We start from the raw sequence: 20,272 nt of genomic DNA, 5'->3' as shown, positions 1-20,272 counted from the left end.
CTTTTAAACTTAATACCTAATACCTTACAATAGATCGTTCTTTTGCACAGCAATAATGTATAATGTCGGAAGACTACCAGGCAAAGGTATTGTTCCTCGAAACAGGCACCAGATTTGGCATGATATTAATGGAAGAAGAAGAAATGCGCATCGGATGAACATTGAATGAACAATTTATTTCTGTGTATAGATTATCACTTCTAAATAAGATTGCATTACACAGCGTAGGATCAATGAACCATCATTGTGCATCAATGGTGCATTCATTGTGGTGCATTATTGCGCAATTTGATTTGAAATTGTGGCGCAAGGCCGACCCATAGATGAAGTAATATAATTATACTAGTGTACATGTTGCTCGAAATCGATCAATTGCAAAGAAGTACAGGAGTTGTTTATAAACAAATGACTTGTTTAAAAACTAATAACAGTCATAATTTCCGATGATTTTGAAAGAGTCGACTAAAATATTATTAACTAACCAAAATAACTTACTGACAATTTACATAACAGTCCTACTCCAGTTTAAAGGGTTAATTTTTAACTATCAAACTGCACATGGACGGGAAAAGGTAAGCTTACAATTTAAGTCATTGTAAAAAGGCTGTCAGCTTTTATAATGTACCGTACTTAAGTTATCTACCCAATTTGTAGACAGGTGTAGGCTACTTTAAACTCTACAGAACAGAGTTATAGCTTTGACTATTAATACAACTATTTATCATAGGCATACTCATATGCCAAATCCTTGAAATAAAAATTCAATAATTAATAACTTATATCATTAAACCCAAACCAACATCCAAAACTATACACATTTTTAATACAACATAGATAATTTACACATTCTGTTTACAATTAACATATGTACTTTTTTCACTTTTAATTTTTGCTTCGCAACGGGAAAAATCTGTTTCATAATCGTTGAAATAGATTTATAATAAAATAATAATCTATCATAAAGTTTAAGATTGAATAAACCTACCACACAGTTGTTTTTTTTTATCAGCTATCTGAAATTGTGAAATAGGTATTGGACAGTCTGGTTGTTTACATTTAAATGTCAAAGCAAACGTAAACATTGTGAATTTTCTCATGCTTCCTTTGAGACCAATTATCCATTTCTAACAACAGCTGGAGTTTCAAAACAATTTTTGTTTTCCATGTTAATCTTATGGAGAAATGTGAAACTTTAAAGGGTCCCAGTGCCTTACTCTCTAATTATTTTCCTAAAAAGAAAGTTTCCTGCACAACTTCACGTTACGCTCTTTCCAATGACACCAAAAACATGTCAATCGGTTCAGTAGTTTCGGAGGAGTAATTGTCACAAAAATCCTGCTTGCGTATTAAATAAGAATAGATATAGATTACTTCATCTATGGCCGAACCTTCACAAAAGTTGGCATTTATTTGAAAAACCCAGTTTTTACCCATGGTCAACTTTATGTTGCTTTTAGATGGGTATAGAGGCCAGATGATGTTAAAGTAGTAGTAGTACTAGAACCAAATAAAGACCAAGGAATCGACCAAAATAGATACTATACAACAAAACGTTGTTTCAGAGAGATTTTGTTATAGAATTAGCATTTTACAATTTGGATGACGACATATCTCTATGTGTTTTTCTAAGTGAATTTGTCTATATTTAAAGAAATCTATATAGATTTAATTAATAGTCATGAAGGTTGTTATTGGAAAATGTTTCTTAGTTGTATGGCGATTAGAAATTTTACATTATAAACACACCGCATGTCCTTTGGAATTTTTATTTTAAACAGATCAGACATCAAAATGCATTATGCAGGTAGTAATAACTATTATACATATCATAATATACAAACGTAAATGTTAAATGATAATTTAAGGTAAGGTAAACCCATGAGACTAATAATTAGTACAAAATAATTACTAGAATATAGGGGCTATTGCCCCTGCAAGCCACAAGTACTATCTATATTACCGTACTACTATGGATCACACTCACTACTATAGCTAAAAATGTTCATCCGCAAAGGTATTCCACCACACCTCAACCACTTCTAGCTAAAAAATCCAACTGTACATATTTATGGTTGAGTTTTCGACCACTGGACGACCTCTAGTGCTAAATAATTTGTGTTGGAGTAACAATAATGATCTTAAACACTACTTACTTCAAAGTGCTGGTTTTCAAATTTTGTTTTAGCTTCTTTATACTCCTCAATGCGTCGTCTGAAAGCCTCATTTACCGCATAATACTGCTTCCACAAGTCCTCTATTACCTATATAAAAATAGATAAAGCCTACATTTTGTCTATAACTGGGTAATCCTATATGCAAGATATCCTACTATCTATACTTCTAAACTTATTATATATAATGTTGTCTGTCTGTATATCTATTACTAATATGCGCAAACACTACTGAACCAACTGGGCTTAAATTTTACAAAAAATTTATTTACCAAATTATTGGTTTTTCTCGTTTTTGATCCTCAAAACATAAAATTTCCCAACATTTTGAAGGCCATAAAAAAATAAATAATTTAGTACCGTATATATATATATATATATTTTTTTTTTTGTCCTAGGACGATAGGCACGAGCCCGTGATTGTTTTTCACATTACTTCAGGCTAACTAGGGGTTGCGGTATTATCACTTAGATAAAATCCATTGGTGTTTGGCAGGATTTGAACCCAGGACCTCAGGCACCGAAGACCCGCTCTCTAACCACTAGACCAGCTCGCTCCCCCAATTTAGTATAGTGAAGTGTTTTTGTACGGTTATTGGTTATGGAGAAAATTTAAAAAATTGTAAATTTTTGTTTGTTATTCTTATAGAGAACTAGGCGAAACCCGTCGAGATTGACGGTTAGGGGCCTCCTCGTTTATATGGTCGTGTGGCTTCATTGGCAACAAATAATGCAAATGAAATAGCTATGTGACATTTCCAAAGAGAAAAACATGCTGTAAATTGGCTGTTACGTAAATATTGACGTTTACATGCATTGTTAATCAACGTATCTTATAAAGGATGATGTGATCTAGTTTAAAAGGAATATGACCTTTCTGTCATGACAGTAGCTGCTTAAATAGTATTTACTCTTACAGACAAAAATATCGAGTTACTTTCAATAATGTTACCAACCCAGTGGGCCACGGTCCGTAATATAGGCCACTGCAAATAATTTGCCAAGATAAGTACCATTTTAGGCAACGTTTTTGTGTTTGGATGTTATAAGACACGATAAGAGCACACTGAACTTCTTCTGCAGATGAATAACTGTTGGAGAAATATAAGCCGAACACACACTAACGGACACACACACACATATATATATATATATATATGAATTTGTACGGATGGTGTTTTTGGCCTCTAGGGACCTCAAAACGAAAAATTAAATCGGTCCCGGGTCCAGGTCTTACCATGAGTAATAGCTTATTCCCTATATGGGAAATTCCCTAATATCTATATATAGACCGATATATGTGTCCGTCCGGACGATAACTTGAGTAATTTTTGTCCGATTTTGATAAAATTTGGTTTGAAGGTGTAAGGCGGGATAAACTTGAATGAGTTCGCAAACCAGCATGATCGGACAAAAATAACCACCATGGTACATGATGATAATGATTGGACCATGGGAACGGGGTTTTATAGGGTAAAAATAGGTTTTTATCATTTTTTACCATTGAAACATAAAACTTTCCAATTTCAAAGAGCTTAAAAAAACAAAAAATTTAGTAGGTATATCAAAGTGTTTTTCTACGGTGATTGGTTACGGATTAAATTAAAAAAAAAATTGTTCATTAGCTTCAAAATGTTGTAGTTGGCTTGTTTATGGATATATTTTGAACAAACTTGGCGGATTTATTTATTTCATTATAAGCTATTGATATTTTAATAAAAAGTACACTTTATTGGTTTCCCTGCAGTGGCGTAACTAGAACATGGCTTTTGGGGGGGGGGGGATGGAGGAGCAAAAGGGGGGTTCGGGAAAATTTTGAAAAATTCGAACTCCAAACTTGCTTTTTCAGGCATTCCAGAGGTGTAAAGAACGTTCAAAAGAACTCCAAATTCTACCTAGTTGAGGCTGTCTTTGGCCGGTCAGTATCAGGAAATAGTAAGTAACTAATAAATCAAAACCACAACACAACAAACGAACAAATTATCATTAAGTTGTTGTTGTACTGTAGCCTTCTGTTCTGCGCGTGAAGAGCCGTACCTACTGAATTTTTATTTCAAATAGATTTTGACAGGCTGAAAACTTAATGTACTGTATTATATTGATCAGTAGACCTACAGTGTGTTGAGACATTTGTTGAGACACTTAAGACACAATCAACAATGAAGATTGACAGTCAAAACCAATATTGTGAGAAAGCCCTTAATTTCTTGTTATTTTGTGTATGTCAGCTGTAAAGAGGATTTAAACGTAAAATAATATCCTTAGGCTACTGTTAAAACTTGATATTAATATAGTTGTGAAATTCGTGTAGCCTAATATAGTTGGGTTAGTTCGAGTAAAATAGTTGGGAAATTCAGTGTCTCCCTACAAATATTTTTTCGTGCGATGCCCCTGACTGTAGGTAAAATTATCGGGTGGAAATAGTGACCCTCCCCAGGCACCAAATACCCCTCCCCCACCCGCCCCTACACCACACGTCGTCGCAAAGTAAGCAAGGCAGAATGTTATTGTTTGTTATCAGGAACTGTCATCACTTTCAGTATGCTCAGTTTTAGTTACCATACGCTTTCTAAACAAATCTGTTATTAAGCTTTGCTATGCTGATGCTTTCCTCTTAGACATTTGTGAACACATCATCACTGAATAACAAGTAACACATAGAACACAGGACAGGCGGCAAGCACAGGGAAACGCGCCAGACCCAGAACAGACTGAGCGGGAACTTACAGCGCATGAGCGGCAGTGTTGCGAACCTAATATTATGACTTTCCACGTAATTGCCACTGGAAATCCCCGATTTTATTCGCAAAGATTATGAAACTACCCGCAACAATTCCTGATCCACCCTCTGTGAACAATGTTCATTATGGAGTAGGTTATTCAGTTTTTTTTTTGCCTTTGGGGGGGTTCTATCCCCCTCATCCCCCCCCCTGTAGTTACGCCACTGTTTCCCTGTAGCAGCTAACCTAGGTATCAAAATTCATGGTTTTCTGCTACCAGCCCCGCGCCGCGCCGGACCAAATCAGTATTATGATAGCGCTATCTAAATGTCTATCGTGTGTATTCGTACCGTATTAATGTTTTCTGTGTTCGTGTCCGTGTTTTAAATGTGTTTTTGACGAGTTGCAAGCTTTGAAAATGTTGTCTTCGCAACAAAACATGTAAGCTGTTGAGCAATATCATTTTTGGACTATTTGACTGAGGTATGTAAAAAACCTATTATTGTTTTAACCTAGGTACTCGTTAAACATAAAATGTTAATTTAAAAGATTAATTGAAAATTAATCCAGGCAAAAGGAAATTCGCTTAGTCAGCAGGTTTGCTGCAGCGGGGGTTTTTGTTTAAAAATGGAAATAGATATATTTTTTGTTGATGTACTGTCAATGACTATTGTAAATATTGTTAAATTTCTGGAGAAAATAAAATATTCTTATTCTATTCTTATTTTTTATCAGACCATGGTTGTTACAGGTATTTAAAATGTTGTGGTTTAATTTGTTACTGGTACTTGATACTACAAACCTGTTTGAGCAACTGGTTAATGTATGAACGTAAAGGCCGCCCCGACACCAGTTCCTTAGCAGCTCTGTCAATCGTCTGTTGAGTGTACATTGCCCATTCCTCATCAGTTACATTACTGTCAACACATACAAGTTATGTCACCAGTTAAAAAAATAGTATTGTTCAAAAATATTGTTAAAAAAATGAACCACATTTAATACCAAACAGACACTTAATATGGCTAGTAAAGACTAAAGAGTTATGCATAGACTCAGTGGCGTAACAGAAGGGCCCACAGGGCCCGCAATGCGGGGGGCCCAGGAGCTGAGGGGGCCCGTAAACCGGTGAGCAGAGAGGCCTGTGGGACGAGTGGGGCCGAAAAATTGGAGTTCATTCTTATTTAAATGTATTATCAATCATTCAATAATTGTATTGAACAAGTAATAACATTGACGTTATTAATAATATGTTGTTATCAGTTATTGTTTAATTTTGTTAGGCCCCTTCAGTGATAATGAACTAGGGTAACAAATTTAACGTTATATAACGTGGGTCTTTGATTATTATGCAACAATCTTACTTTCGTCACCGAGAAATATTTTACTTCTCGATGATTTCGTACACTGCTTATGTCGTCTGCAAACATTTTGTTACTTTGGAGCCTGGAGTCATGAGCGTTGGCAGGGGGTTTTAATATTGTATTATTTTACATTTTAGTTTTGTCCTAATATTGATTGTATTTTGTTAAATACAATATACTGCTTCTCTACTGACTGTGTTTGTTAGCCCATATCTTATTTTACATCACAATTAACCAACACTTAAGACATTTGTTGTAAGATAAACGCTTGCAACATAATAAGGGCCTAAGGGGGTTATTAGGGGAATTCGAACCACATTTTTGCCTTGTAATTAATGAATTAGTCTAATTATCAGGGTAATAAAAATTGATAATATGTGTGATAAACTAAATGTAATAGTATATTTCGTACCTAAGACCGAAAATTAGGTTTTGCCAGCTCGAGATAGTTTTTAAGTTCGAGACGAAGTCGAGAACATAAAACAATCGAGAGCTGTGAACACAACTACTACAACTTTTAAGTAGAGATGGGCGTTATTTAACATAACAGGATGAATAACAGTGTTGCGGCCACGGCAACGTTATCGCGGCAACACGTTGCCGAGAACTCCCTGTTATTATAATAACGTATCTACCAACGCAATGTTGCAGGAAAGCCGCGCGGACAACGAAAACGAAAACATGCATTGCCGTTGCCGCAACGCTACCAGAGCATTAGAGCAACGATAACTTCTGAAACGAACTAGAATTAGAATAACGCATCCTGTCTGGACAACGCGGCAACGTCAGACTCGCGACTACAACTGGAAACTGAACTGATCAACCGACAACGATAACTGAACGCCGCAACACCGACCGGCGGACAACGGTTTACACAGCGGCAACGAGTTGGCATTTGGCAATCGTTATTGAAATAACAGGTTGCCGCAACACGTTATTGGGCAGCTGCGTTATCGTTATAACCGTTGCCGGAAAACAACGATAATTCCCATCTCTACTTTTAAGGTTATGTGAAGAAATAATTTGAGGAATCAGCAAAAATAATAACAAATAGTTGCTAGGCAGCGGTGACAATAAAACAATGCTATGGATACTGATTGACTATTTAATATATGCATTCATGTTTTGAGAAAGAAAGCGGGCAGCTGATTTTGCGGCCCTAGGGATGTAAAAACCTGCTCGGTCCCCAAATAACGATGACAGCTGGCATGGCCAGCAAAACGTAACTTTCAGCCACCAATTAACGAATGTAAAACAGCTTAAAACATCATAGTGTGGTGAAAAAGGTGCAACCTCCTATATATAAACATTCTGATAGACGGATGGAAAAAGGTTTTTTTTTATTTGATTTCAAAACTATTTACAAACACTAATATTGATATAATGATGTAGTGATGTAATACTTTCATCAAACCAATCTTTTATGGAACATAAACCCATAATTTAATATTTTAATTTTTAATTTAATATTTTTTTCATAATTTATTTACCACTCTTTTTATGATTAATCTGTTTGATCATGGTATCGGTGGTCCAAAAATAACTCTGGGGGGAGGGGGAGGGCGTTTGATTATGTTGTATCGGTGGTGATAAAATAACTCATGAGAGGGGGGGCCCACAAAATTAATTTGCAGGGGGGCCGTAAAAATTTGTTACGCCACTGGCATAGACTAATATTTCCTGCTCCCATCCTTCTAGTTGTAACCTCTCAAATGATCATAGCAAGGTATTTATTTGATTCTAAGAAATAGTGCTTCACAATTGGTTTAAAAACAATTTGACACCTAAGTTTTTAACATTACAAAAAGAACGTTGATCTACGTTTGGTAGGCCTAAATAGATTACAGAAAATACAACATATTGTACAGTGCTAAGATTGTTTGATAAATTACAGTCACACTACAAGATTAATCAGGCTAATAAGGAAATGTGTATAAGGAATCTAAGTATTAGTTTACCCAGGATCAAGGGGAGTGTTGCCGTTATAGATTGACAAGTTAAGACTAGTTTCCTTGAGAGCTCGATTATGTTTATCAATTGCCATCACTTCTGCCTTGCTGTCCAAGTCCTGTATAAACAAGTAAAAGTAATAGATCATGTGTTTCAACTTTACACCATCCAAAACGCACCTAGCTGTAGGAAATAGGCTATTCTCAGCGGCGTAACAGAAGGGCCCGCAATGCGGGGGGGCCTGGGGAGCTGAGGGGCCCGCAAACCGGTGAGTGGGAAACGGCGAGCAGAGAAGCCCATGAGACGAGTGGGGCCTAAAAATTTGAGTTCTAATTTAAATGAATTATCAATCATTAAATTGTATTTAACAAGTAATAACATTAATGTTATTAATAATATGTTATATGTTGTCATCGTTTAATTTCGTTAGGCCTCTTTACTGACAACGAACTAAGGTGACAAAATTAACGTTTTATAACGTGGGTCATTGATGTAATCTTATTTTCGTCACAGGGAAGTATTTTACTTACTAGAGCATTGTATTTAGACACGTAATCACTGGTCTCAAATATTTCCCACGAGAACAGTCGTTTCAGTACTGCCCACTTCCTACCATCAATCTAGTCCGGTTAAACCGATGTGCTGATATAAATTATCCGGATAAAAAGATGTCACTTCTACCGAGTGTAGTCCAGTCAAACCGATGTCTGGTTAAAAGGTGTCCGGATAAGAGGGAGTCTAATGTATTACGGTTTTTAGTTGTAAAATGGGGTAGAATAAGGCATATATATATCAAATGCATTTATTTGGGTTTGACGTGGTTTAACACCTAATGGAATGGGGCCTGTAGTGTTGAACCCAAATAACATGCATTTAATATAGGAAAATTAGGATTTTTGTTACGCAAAAGCTAAAAGAGGTACGAAGTAAGTGTTAATTACAAAGTTGTTAGGAATTAAAAAACCTATAAAATGATGTGCTACTTGACATATGTTGCTATTTGAAAATTTTGAACAATGAGCATTTGCAAATTTTCAAAAATATATTTTTTTGGAATTTTTATCATTTCAAAAAACCGTTACTTGTAGCATATAAAAGTAAAGCTAATTTCATAACGAGTAAGAAAATTCAACCGGAGAAGGGATAAATGCATTGGTATGGAAACGCAGAGTATTAAAAATATATTTAAAACAACAAAAAACTGTCGCTATTTTGAAAGGGAAAAAGATCATTAATTTCTGTTTTTGCCAAAATTTTTGTCTATCAAATCCTTATATACAATACGTGAAGTCGATTTCTACGAAACACTAATCCTCTGTTAATAATGGTCGGATTTTTACTAACGATGTGTCAAAATTAAGTATTTTTTGTGTAGATGCCCCCTTTCACCAATTCCAGTAATAAAAGTCCTCGGGCTTTGCCCCAGAGGTCATCAATACCCCAATGTATTTCTTATGAAGAAAAGAATTTGTTTACTTATTCAGACGAATAATTTGTATTAATTACAGCTGTTCATAGTTAACACATGATAACACTCACGAGAGTTCGTTTTCAGAGTGAGTTCGTTTCAATAACTGGAGTGGAGTGATTGATTACACTATCTTTGAGTTAAATCTTTTAAGTAATCGGAATTTATGACTGTTATTAGTTTTGAAATAACACCTGTAATACTTTGCAATTGCTCGAATTTGAGCAACAGGTGCACTAGTACCTTTGAAATGGTGTATGACATGACATATGTTTACATTTGAAAATTCCGCGATTCGAAATAGTGACCCTCAGTTTTTGGCACACTCTGTATTGGGAAAAAGTTAAAAATATTTTTATGTTATTCCTTGGGGTCGATTTAGAGGGAAATAATTTTATTTCATCCTTGTACGTTAAGCCGTTTTTCCGTAATCAATTTGAGACACATCTCGTGGGACACCCTGTATAAATTTGAATGGAGGGTTTTTTTGGCCTCTGGGGACCTCAAAACAAAAAAGTAAATCGGTCCCGGGTCTAGGTCTTACAATGAGACCTACGGTAATAGCTCATTCCCTATATGGGAAATTCGCTGAAAGAAAACTAGGCGTCAGAGCCAAAAATCTTGTTTTATCCCATATCCTACATTTTAATCTTGCATATAGAAACACTGCTCACCTTGCTGAGAGTGTAGATGAGTGCTCTGAGACGTCGCAGCTGTTCATTGACCTGCTCCAGAGTGCGGACCAGTAAACTCTGAGTACCTTGAATTACATCTCGCTCCTTGAGAAGCTCCTGCTCCACGTCATCATGACATAGGTCAATCCCTAGCCTGCCTTCACTGTAACCATATTTAGCTTAGGAATGGCAGACACGGTGGTTGCCGGGAGGGGGCTTCACAGTCTACTTATCTGCTTGATATTGAATTTCACCAGATTGTAAAATCTATAAATTTGCACAATCACAGAATACTTTTATAATAGTGCTCGCTTACTAATCAGACGGTTGCTGGTTCGTTCCTGAGAAAAGTCAGTAGCTTATAATAGTAACGTATATAGTAACTTATAAGTCAGTACTAGTGGGCTATAATTCGTTCATCTTACATATACTTTGTTATATTTAAGTTTAGTGAAGATTCCATGTTATAGACCATGTTATACTATCTAGAATCTATGGCCCTTTTTTTGTTAACGAGGTCTATTGTAACATATGTTATTTAATGACCAATAAAGATTTATGATTTATGATTTATGATTTATAAATTCCCTGCCATAATAGCTATCAACTTACATTTTTCTTTCATATATAGAATGATATACATATAGTTTTATTGTTGTTCTTAAGGTTGTTTATTCGTAAAATAATATTCTAGTATACATATTTTTTTAAGAGCTCCTGATATCCAAGAGTGATATTTAAGAGTTAGATGTAAACAATATTTATAAACTGTGTACCTGTGATTGACCTATGGACAATGGACAATACATGTTTCCTGCTGTTAAGAACTCTTCCCTCGAGCCCAGACATGTAGTCCATTCGGGGGAATACTATTCTTTAACAACAATTATGTATTTTTCCTGTATATTTCAAGTTGAATAAAGTTATTTTTGATTTGATTTGATTTGTTTTCTGATGGTTCAAGACTAGACTCAGATGTCCTTTATCATTGGTTCTGGCTAAAAAATCATTTGATCTTAGCCATAATCTCATTTGTTCAGTGGCGTACCGAGAGGGGCAGGGGGGCAGTCCGCCCCAGGCCCCACACCAATATATAGGCCCCCAAATTGGGCCCCCTAACGGTGGACACGACGATTGCCAAAGGCCTCGGCTTAGGAAGGGGCCTCACTTAGGTCTGCAAAGATTGTGCGATCAAAAATCACGACTCCCTGCGATTGTGGGTGACAATAATCAGGTCTCGCAACCGCAAAAGATGTTTATGATTGCTCCGAGACTACAGAGATGTTCATGATTTTGCCGCGATATTGGGAGACAAAGATGATGTCCTCGCAAAGGAGGAAGTTGTTCAGGATTTTGCCACGATCGTAATAGACAGTAATGTCCTCGCCATGGCGCAAGATGTTCTTTCACCGTGAACGTAGAATACATTCACGATTCCTTTACGATCACAGAAGATGCCCACGATTTAACCTTCACCACGACTGCAGAGGACTCAACTACAATTTTTTTTGAGGCTCCTCACCACTTACTGGCATAATTTGTGGACAGAATGACACAAATTGCAGCTCTGTAACTGTCATGTACTTTGCCGTGTGTTTAAACAAATTTTTAAACTATAGAATATATCGCCGTGTCCGAGGTAAGGTGAGCGATACGTTATTTGATTACAAGAAACATATCCGATACCGACATTCATTGTTAGATGACTTATACCCCATAAAGTTGACCCTGATGCAATGATAGCGTAGCAATTGCAGAAATAGACTAGGGAGCTAAAAATGACCGTGAAATGTTCATTTAGGATAGAATTGTGTTTTTGGTGGGTACCCAGACTTCTCACAGAAGACCACTAGGGAAAAAGAATTTCATGGTAATTTTTGCACTACATAACCAATTTCCCCACTTTACCCTCACTCGCTGCATTGGTGCCATTAACCTTCAGTCACCTGGTTGGTGATGAATGTCAGCATTGGATATGTTTCTTGTAATCAAACGATATACCACTGACCTTAGCTCAGACGAGGCAGGAGATTCAATGGTTTTTAAGATTTTAAAAATACACAGCAACAGAGCTGCAATTTGTGTCATTCTGTCCAGAAATGGATATTCAGTAAGTGGTGAGGAATCTTGTTGTGGCATACAAGCAAACTATGGATTTATACACAAAACCGTTACTTAAAATCCACCCTTGTAAAATCATATAAAATAATATAGAAGATTTTTTTGAAGTTACCGTAAAGCAATGCATTTGTTACAAATGTTGTAAGCATTTTGTTCAAGAGCTCTTTGGGCATCCTCAATTCTTGCTCGGAAAGTCTTTAAGGCCTCAACTTCTACCTCCATATCTTTCTTTTGCTGCTCCAGCTGCTTCTTGCGGAACTCAATATCTGCCAACTTCACCTAGTTTAAAAATAAAATGTTACTGTCTAAACCAATGAAGATTTACTGAATTCTCTGTCTTCCAGTGAGAGCCATATTTACACTTTGTACAAAACCAGAGTCTCAGCTTTGTCACTGAGGAAGCGTCATCATAGAATGGGCGAAACGTCTGGTACTAGTGTGAATATCGACATGACGCAGCTCTCACCAGAAGACCAGAATCCAGTGATGACACCGGCCGCTCAAGACTACATATGAACAATTGACATTTAGGTATTTTTAATTTTAAAAATTACTTAAGCTCACATCCGATTATCTTATTTCAAGTTAAAAATGCTTCAATTGGAATTTTACAAAGTATATAAAGATTTGTGTAATACAGTGGTCTTGGTCTATGAAGTAGTAATAGTAGGTAGGCTATACATTGTTTTGGATTTTAAGCATAACGAATAATTATATTTAACATAAGATATTTTCTTTTGCTAAATGATTGCTACTGTTATGGATAAAAACTGCATCTATGGAAATATGTATGCACTCTTTTATTTCATTTAAAGATTTATTTTAGTTTATTCACTGTTTCAAAAATATGTAAAATCAGTATAATGTAAAAACTAGGCTTTTAATGATATTTTTCTTACCTCAAAACGATGTTCAACCTCATTTTTGTTTTGTGTTACGATGTCATTTGCTTCAACTCTCACCTATGTTAAACAATCAATTAGTTTTGTTAAATGTTGAAATTGAATGTGAATTATTGATAAAACAACAGGATTTCATTTTGGTACATGGTTGAGAAATACCCCCGCTGCAGCAAACCTGCCGACTTAGCGAATTTCCATTTGCCTGGATTGATTTTTAATTATTACTTTCTCCCCCTATACTATAGTATATGGAGAAAGTATTGTTTTCGTCAAAATTTTCGAGTTTGAGTTTTGAGTGGATATATTCGTTTTGGGTCCCCTTGGACCCAAAAAAGTGGTTTTCGAAGTGATGTCTGTGTGTCTGGATGTGTACAGAGCTAGAGACTACACCTGTGGTCCGATTTCGATGAAATTTGGTATGTAGGTTTTAATCCATGGTATCTCCAGGCATTTTTTTCATTTTTTTGAAATTTTGATTTTTAATGGGGATTTTCCCATAAAAACCCATAACAAACCGGCAAAATCGAATTTTCTCAAAAATGGCCTGAACGATTTTGATAAAAATTTAGTACCTATGTTATATTCCTTTATGTTCTGAACAAAACTGTACAAATCCCATTTCCGTATATTTACTCTCACCGCTTACACATGATAAATGTTGTTGACAAACTTATGGGAGAAAGTATGTGTCAGAATGCTGATACCATTTATTAATCTATTAAATTTACATTTATATTTAACGAGTACCTAGGTTAGCTGCTACACGGAAACTAATAGAGTGTGTTTTTTATTAAAATATCAATAGCTTAGTATGAAATAAACAAAAACGCCAAGTTTGATTAAAATTTATCCATAAACAAGCCAACTACAACATATTATAATATTCTCCATAAGAATAACATGGGAATTTTAAATTAACAATTTTTTGAATTTTCTCCGTAACCAATTATCGGACAAAAACACTTTGATATACTAAATTATTTGTTTTTTTTAAGCTCTTTAAAAAGGTCTGGAGAAAAATTGATAATTTTTTTGTTTTAAGGGTAAAAAATAAGAAAAACCCATTTTTACCCCATAAAACCCCCCGTTGAACCCTGTTCCCATGGTCCGATTATGCTGGTTCGCGAACTTAATTAAGTTTATCCCGCCTTAAACCTTCAAACCAAATTTCATCAAAATCGGACAAAAATTACTCAAGTTATCGTGCGTTAAGATTAGTTGGTTGCATTTAGGGTTTTGATGTGGGTTTACTTTGTGAAGGGCTTTAAGGGTATAGCAGCCTTCAAAATTTTGGTTGTGGTGAGCGGCATGATTATAGATTGGTTTTCTTTTGTCTTCATGTACCACATCAAAACGATGGCCTGTCATTCGAACTCTTAAAGAGTTTGAAGTCTGGCCAATGTAATCTTTTGGACAATGTTTACACGATAGTTGATAAATCACATTGTGAGATTCACAAGTTGATCTACCAACAATCGGATAAACCTTGTTTGTAACTTTACTATCAAATTCAGTTGTATTACTCATGATTTTGCAAATACCACATCGGGGCTTGTGACATGGTTCACAGCCGTGTTTAGAATTGTTTTAATCTATATATAGATATATACAAATTTGAACAAATGGTGTTTTTGGCCTCTGGGGACATGAAAATGAAAAAGTAAATCGGTCCCGGGCCTAGGTCTTACCATGAGACCTACGGAAATAGCTACTTCCCTATAGGGAAATTCGCTAAAAGGGAACAATTACCTCCAAAAATAAATGCCCGGGCATTTACAATACCGTAGTTGTTATACAGTTGCTACACACACAAAAACACTTTGATATACTAAATTATTTGTTTTTTTTTAAGCTCTTTAAAAAGGTCTGGAGAAAAATTGATAAATTTTGTGTTTTAAGGGTAAAAAATAAGAAAAACCCATTTTTACCCCATAAAACCCCCCGTTGAACCCTGTTCCCATGGTCCGATCATGCTGGTTCGCGAACTTAATTAAGTTTATCCCGCCTTAAACCTTCAAACCAAATTTCATCAAAATCGGACAAAAATTACTCAAGTTATCGTGCGGATGGACACATATGTATATATATATCTATATATATTCTTGAGGAGATATTGATAGAGTTTATGATGAATGAAACATGAAACATTGCAAATTTTCGTTTAATACAAACGTTTTCAAGCAAAGAGAATGAAAAATGTAAAGATGAACAAAACAAATAAATATGAACTGTTTACAAATAGTTGAATTTTGAGAACATATGATTGAGTACAGATCAAAGAAAATAATAAAATCAGCCTAAAAGAAAATTAAAATTAAAATTCAGCTGAGTTGAATCACTTTTTTACTATCTTAAGTTTAAACCAGAGGGGAACTTTTTTCAGTACCAACTGGTGAGCCAATTCAGAATTTCTTAAGATTAGTTGGTTGCATTTAGGGTTTTGATGTGGGTTTACTTTGTGAAGGGCTTTAAGGGTATAGCAGCCTTCAAAATTTTGGTTGTGGTGAGCGGCATGATTATAGATTGGTTTTCTTTTGTCTTCATGTACCACATCAAAACGATGGCCTGTCATTCGAACTCTTAAAGAGTTTGAAGTCTGGCCAATGTAATCTTTTGGACAATGTTTACACGATAGTTGATAAATCACATTGTGAGATTCACAAGTTGATCTACCAACAATCGGATAAACCTTGTTTGTAACTTTGAACAAATGGTGTTTTTGGACTCTGGGGACATGAAAATGAAAAAGTAAATCGGTCCCGGGCCTAGGTCTTACCATGAGACCTACGGAAATAGCTACTTCCCTATAGGGAAATTCGCTAAAAGGGAACAATTACCTCCAAAAATAGCACTAATAAGGTTTAAATTACCTGGCTACTGTCTCCGATCCTCGGTATAGTTTTAAGAAACTACAGCTGTTTCATGCCTTACATTGGCACATCATCAGGTTTGGTGAACGCCAGCTTTTCTATAAAATATCCCTCGGAGATGAGATCGTTATGGTTTTACGAAAAACATGTAGACATTTACACACACGAAAACACGCACGAAACATTTAAACACTAATAATTGAGAAACTACTGCGAAACGTGATGCGGCGCCGGTGATGGATAAGTCGCGACTGTCACGTGTCGGCAGCGTTGACCCCTACCCCTGTTCTATCCTTATCTTCTCTTTCTTTGGTTTGACAATCAGATATCAGAATGGCCGTGTTGTAAATTATGTTAGACTCAAAGGACTGCTTTTCGTTCAAAATATGATGTGGTTGTTCTTTTGATGCCTTATATATTTCGTACTAGTGTACATGTTGCTCGAAATCGAGCAATTGGAAAGAAGTACAGGAGTTATTTATAAACTAATAACTTGTTTAAAAACTAATAACAGTCACAATTTCCGATGATTTTAAAAGAGTCAACTAAAAGATTATTAACTAATGGAAATACTTACAATTTACATAACAGTCCTATTCCAGTTTAAAGAGTTTATTTATAACAATCAAACTGACTGCCCATGGACGGGAAAAGGTAAGCTTACAATTTATGTCAACGTAAAAAGGCTGTCAGCTTTTATAAAGTACCATACCTAAGTTATTTAGCCAATTTGTAGACAATAAGGTGTAGAACATCAACGGGAAACCCCTGTTTCATAATCATTGAAATAGATTTATAATAAATAATCTATCATAAAGTTTAAGATGAAATAAACCTACCACATAGTTGTTTTATTTTTTTGGATCAGCTGTCTGAAATTGTGAAATAGGCATTTGACAGTTCTGGTTGTTTACATTTAAATGTAAAAGCAAATGTAAACATTGTGAATTTTCTCATGCTTCCATGGAGACCAATTATTAATATTTAATTTCTGACAACAGCTGGAGTTTCAAAATAATGTTTGTTTCCCATGTTAATCTTATGGAGATATACAAAACTTTAAGGGCCCCAGGGCCTCAATCTCTAATTGTTTACCTAAATAGAAAGTTTCCTGCAAAACTTCACGTTACGCTCTTTCCAATGACACCAAAAACATGTCAATAGGTTCAGTAGTTTTGGTGGAGTAATTGTCACAAAAAACCTGCTTGCGTATTAAATAAGTATAGATTCTTCTATTGTGTCCATATGGCGTCCTTTATTGCAAAAATTTAAAATATCTAGATTATTATGAATGTCTGTGTAGTTATGGTTCGTGGTTGTTAGGTGGTTGGAAAAAGCTGATTTAGAGTTCTTTTTTGGTAGGTGTTCTTTAAATCGGGTTGTGAAAGATATGGCAGTTTGTCCTATGTAAAAGCTGGGACAGTTGTCACAGGGATATTTTATAGAAAAGCTGGCGTTCACCAAACCTGATGATGTGCCAATGTAAGGCATGAAACAGCTGTAGTTTCTTAAAATTATACCGAGGATCGGAGACAGTAGCCAGGTAATTTAAACCTTATTAGTGCTAATTTTAACGATCCAGTGGCCAACCATCATGAAATTGGAAACTTGTCAAGTTAAACTGGCCTACGCATACAAGAACGCCAAGCTTAAACTGTTCAACACCATAGAGAACATAAATTTCAATAAAAAATGTCTAGAATTCAATATTGTAACTAAATATGTATCCATAAAAATTTCTAACCGTTCAATAGCAGCCAGAAAGGCCAAACAAACTGCTGAGAAATCTTGGATTAAAAATGAAATAAAACATTATATGCAAAAAAGAACATGTTAAATAAGCTACTGTTAAGAAAACATCTCGAACTTATGAGTTGCCTTCACCCTTCACAACAGAACAATGTTTTTTCTCAATTAAACACAATGGTTCAAAAGAAAGTCCAAAATAAAAAACAAACCCAAACCAAAAAGTTTGATGCCTAACTGAAATCCCAAAATAAAATAGAAGAAATAGTTCACAACCACAAATTTCATCCCCGACTGATAAATACAACTAACATAGAGTTTACAGAGCAGGAGATTTTGTTACTAAATAAAGGACTAAATTTCAATTTCCCTAATGATAGAAAAAATAGTCTTGTGTCCGAATTACTGAATGCCGAGACAGCCGTTAAATGCCTGAAACCCAGCCTTGCAAGAGATACCACCAGAGCAATAGTATCGAACAAAATACAGAAAACATTAAGAAATCCCACCCCTAGAATTAAATATATTTCGAAATATAAGTCGTTGAAATCAATAGCCACTAGCATCCGATGCAAGTTACAACAAAACGAAGCCGTTATCATGAAAGCAGATAAGGGGAACTGTACCGTCATCCTCAACAAGTCAGAATATGTAAACAAAGTAAGAGACTTTATTGAAACTAACTCTATTGTTACTTTAACCAAGGACCCCACACCTGCTTTCTCGAAAGAGATCAATAAATTTATATCATCATGTAAGAACCTTTTAACTGTTGAAGAAATCAGGCACCTGAAAGTCACTAACCCTAGTGCCCCAGTCCTTAGAGGTTTACCCAAAATACACAAGGACAATATACCTATAAGACCATTGGTAAATTTCACCCCCTCACCTACCTATAAAATCGCCAAAAAGTTAGACAGTATTATCAGAAGAGAGATTATTTTAGAAAATAGCCATAGCATAAAAAACACAGTAGACTTAGTAAACCAGATATCTAACATAGAAATGAAAGACTCATATATACTTGCATCTTTTGATATTGTTAGTTTGTTCACGAACGTTCCTATAAATGAAACAATAACTTTACTCAGAAAATACTTAGACAAGCACTACACCTTAGCTACAGAAGCAAAGAATGAACTGATAAATTTAGTGCGCTGTGTCCTAAAACAGAACTACTTCACATTTGAGGACGAATATTATAAACAAAATGAAGGGTTAACGATGGGGTCGCCGTTATCAAGTATTCTCTCAGAATTATTTCTGAATAACTTAGAAAATCAACACTTTTGGTCAGACTCGAACCGCCAACGTAGCAAAATAGTTTTTTACAGACGATACGTGGACGACACGCTTGTATTGTTCAACGGTAACAATAGACAAATCAACGTACTCAAAACATATCTCAACAGTGTACACAAAAACATGAAATTTACTCTTGAAACGGAAGTATCTAAATCTATTAATTTCCTGGATCTCACTATAACAAGAAAAGACAGGAGCTTAGAATTCAATATCTACAGGAAGCCGACTACAACTGACCAAACTATCCATTCATCATCACACCACCCTTATAGCCACAAATTATCCGCCTATAATAGTTTTGTCCATCGTCTACTTACCATACCACTCAGCCCAACCAACTACAATAACGAAGTTAAGATACTAAAGCATATTGCAGTGTCAAACGGATACAGTAGCAACCTCATAGACAAATTGATCAGAAAACACCATAACCGAACTGAAGTAACCTCCAATGAAAATAATAAAAAATACGCTAGTGCTGAATTCGGTATAGTTCTAAATGATACTTTACGAAAAGAACTGGCAAAAAATGATATAGCAATATCGTTCAAGACTACAAACAAGCTGTCGTCATTGGTCAGAGCCAAGAGCAAGTCCCACACAGATAACAACAACAAAACCGGAATCTATAGATTTAAATGTGACAACTGTCCCAGCTTTTACATAGGACAAACTGTCATATCTTTCACAACCCAATTTAAAGAACACCTACCAAAAAAGAACTCTAAATCAGCTTTTTCCAACCACCTAACAACCACGAACCATAACTACACAGACATTCATAATAATCTAGATATTTTAAATTTTTGCAATAAAGGACGCCATATGGACACAATAGAAGAATACGAAATATACAAGGCATCAAAAGAACAACCACATCATATTTTGAACGAAAAGCAGTCCTTTGAGTCTAACATAATTTACAACACGGCCATTCTGATATCTGATTGTCAAACCAAAGAAAGAGAAGATAAGGATAGAACA

The 20,272-nt window shown here is 35.4% G+C and overlaps 1 protein-coding gene across 1 annotated transcript in view; it reads right to left on the bottom strand.

Annotated features, from left to right (window-relative positions):
- The window catches only part of LOC128982826 (tektin-1), an 84,408-nt gene that overhangs the window by 39,766 nt on the left and 24,370 nt on the right, over nt 1–20,272 (bottom strand). Inside the window, exons 3-8 of the mRNA XM_054401852.1 lie at nt 13,365–13,427; nt 12,578–12,744; nt 10,345–10,507; nt 8,211–8,320; nt 5,694–5,808; nt 2,154–2,261 (exon numbers count right to left, since the gene is read on the bottom strand). Coding sequence (XP_054257827.1) covers nt 2,154–2,261; nt 5,694–5,808; nt 8,211–8,320; nt 10,345–10,507; nt 12,578–12,744; nt 13,365–13,427 — 726 coding nt within the window. The remainder of the gene's footprint in view (nt 1–2,153; nt 2,262–5,693; nt 5,809–8,210; nt 8,321–10,344; nt 10,508–12,577; nt 12,745–13,364; nt 13,428–20,272) is intronic.

Source organism: Macrosteles quadrilineatus, unplaced genomic scaffold (assembly GCF_028750875.1).
Source record: "Macrosteles quadrilineatus isolate MER2022 unplaced genomic scaffold, UCM_ALF_1.0 Scaffold_1__1_contigs__length_201487025, whole genome shotgun sequence".
NCBI classification, from domain to species: Eukaryota; Metazoa; Arthropoda; class Insecta; order Hemiptera; family Cicadellidae; genus Macrosteles; species Macrosteles quadrilineatus.
Note: the sequence above shows the minus strand (reverse complement) of the source record. Positions and strands in the feature narration are given on the sequence as shown.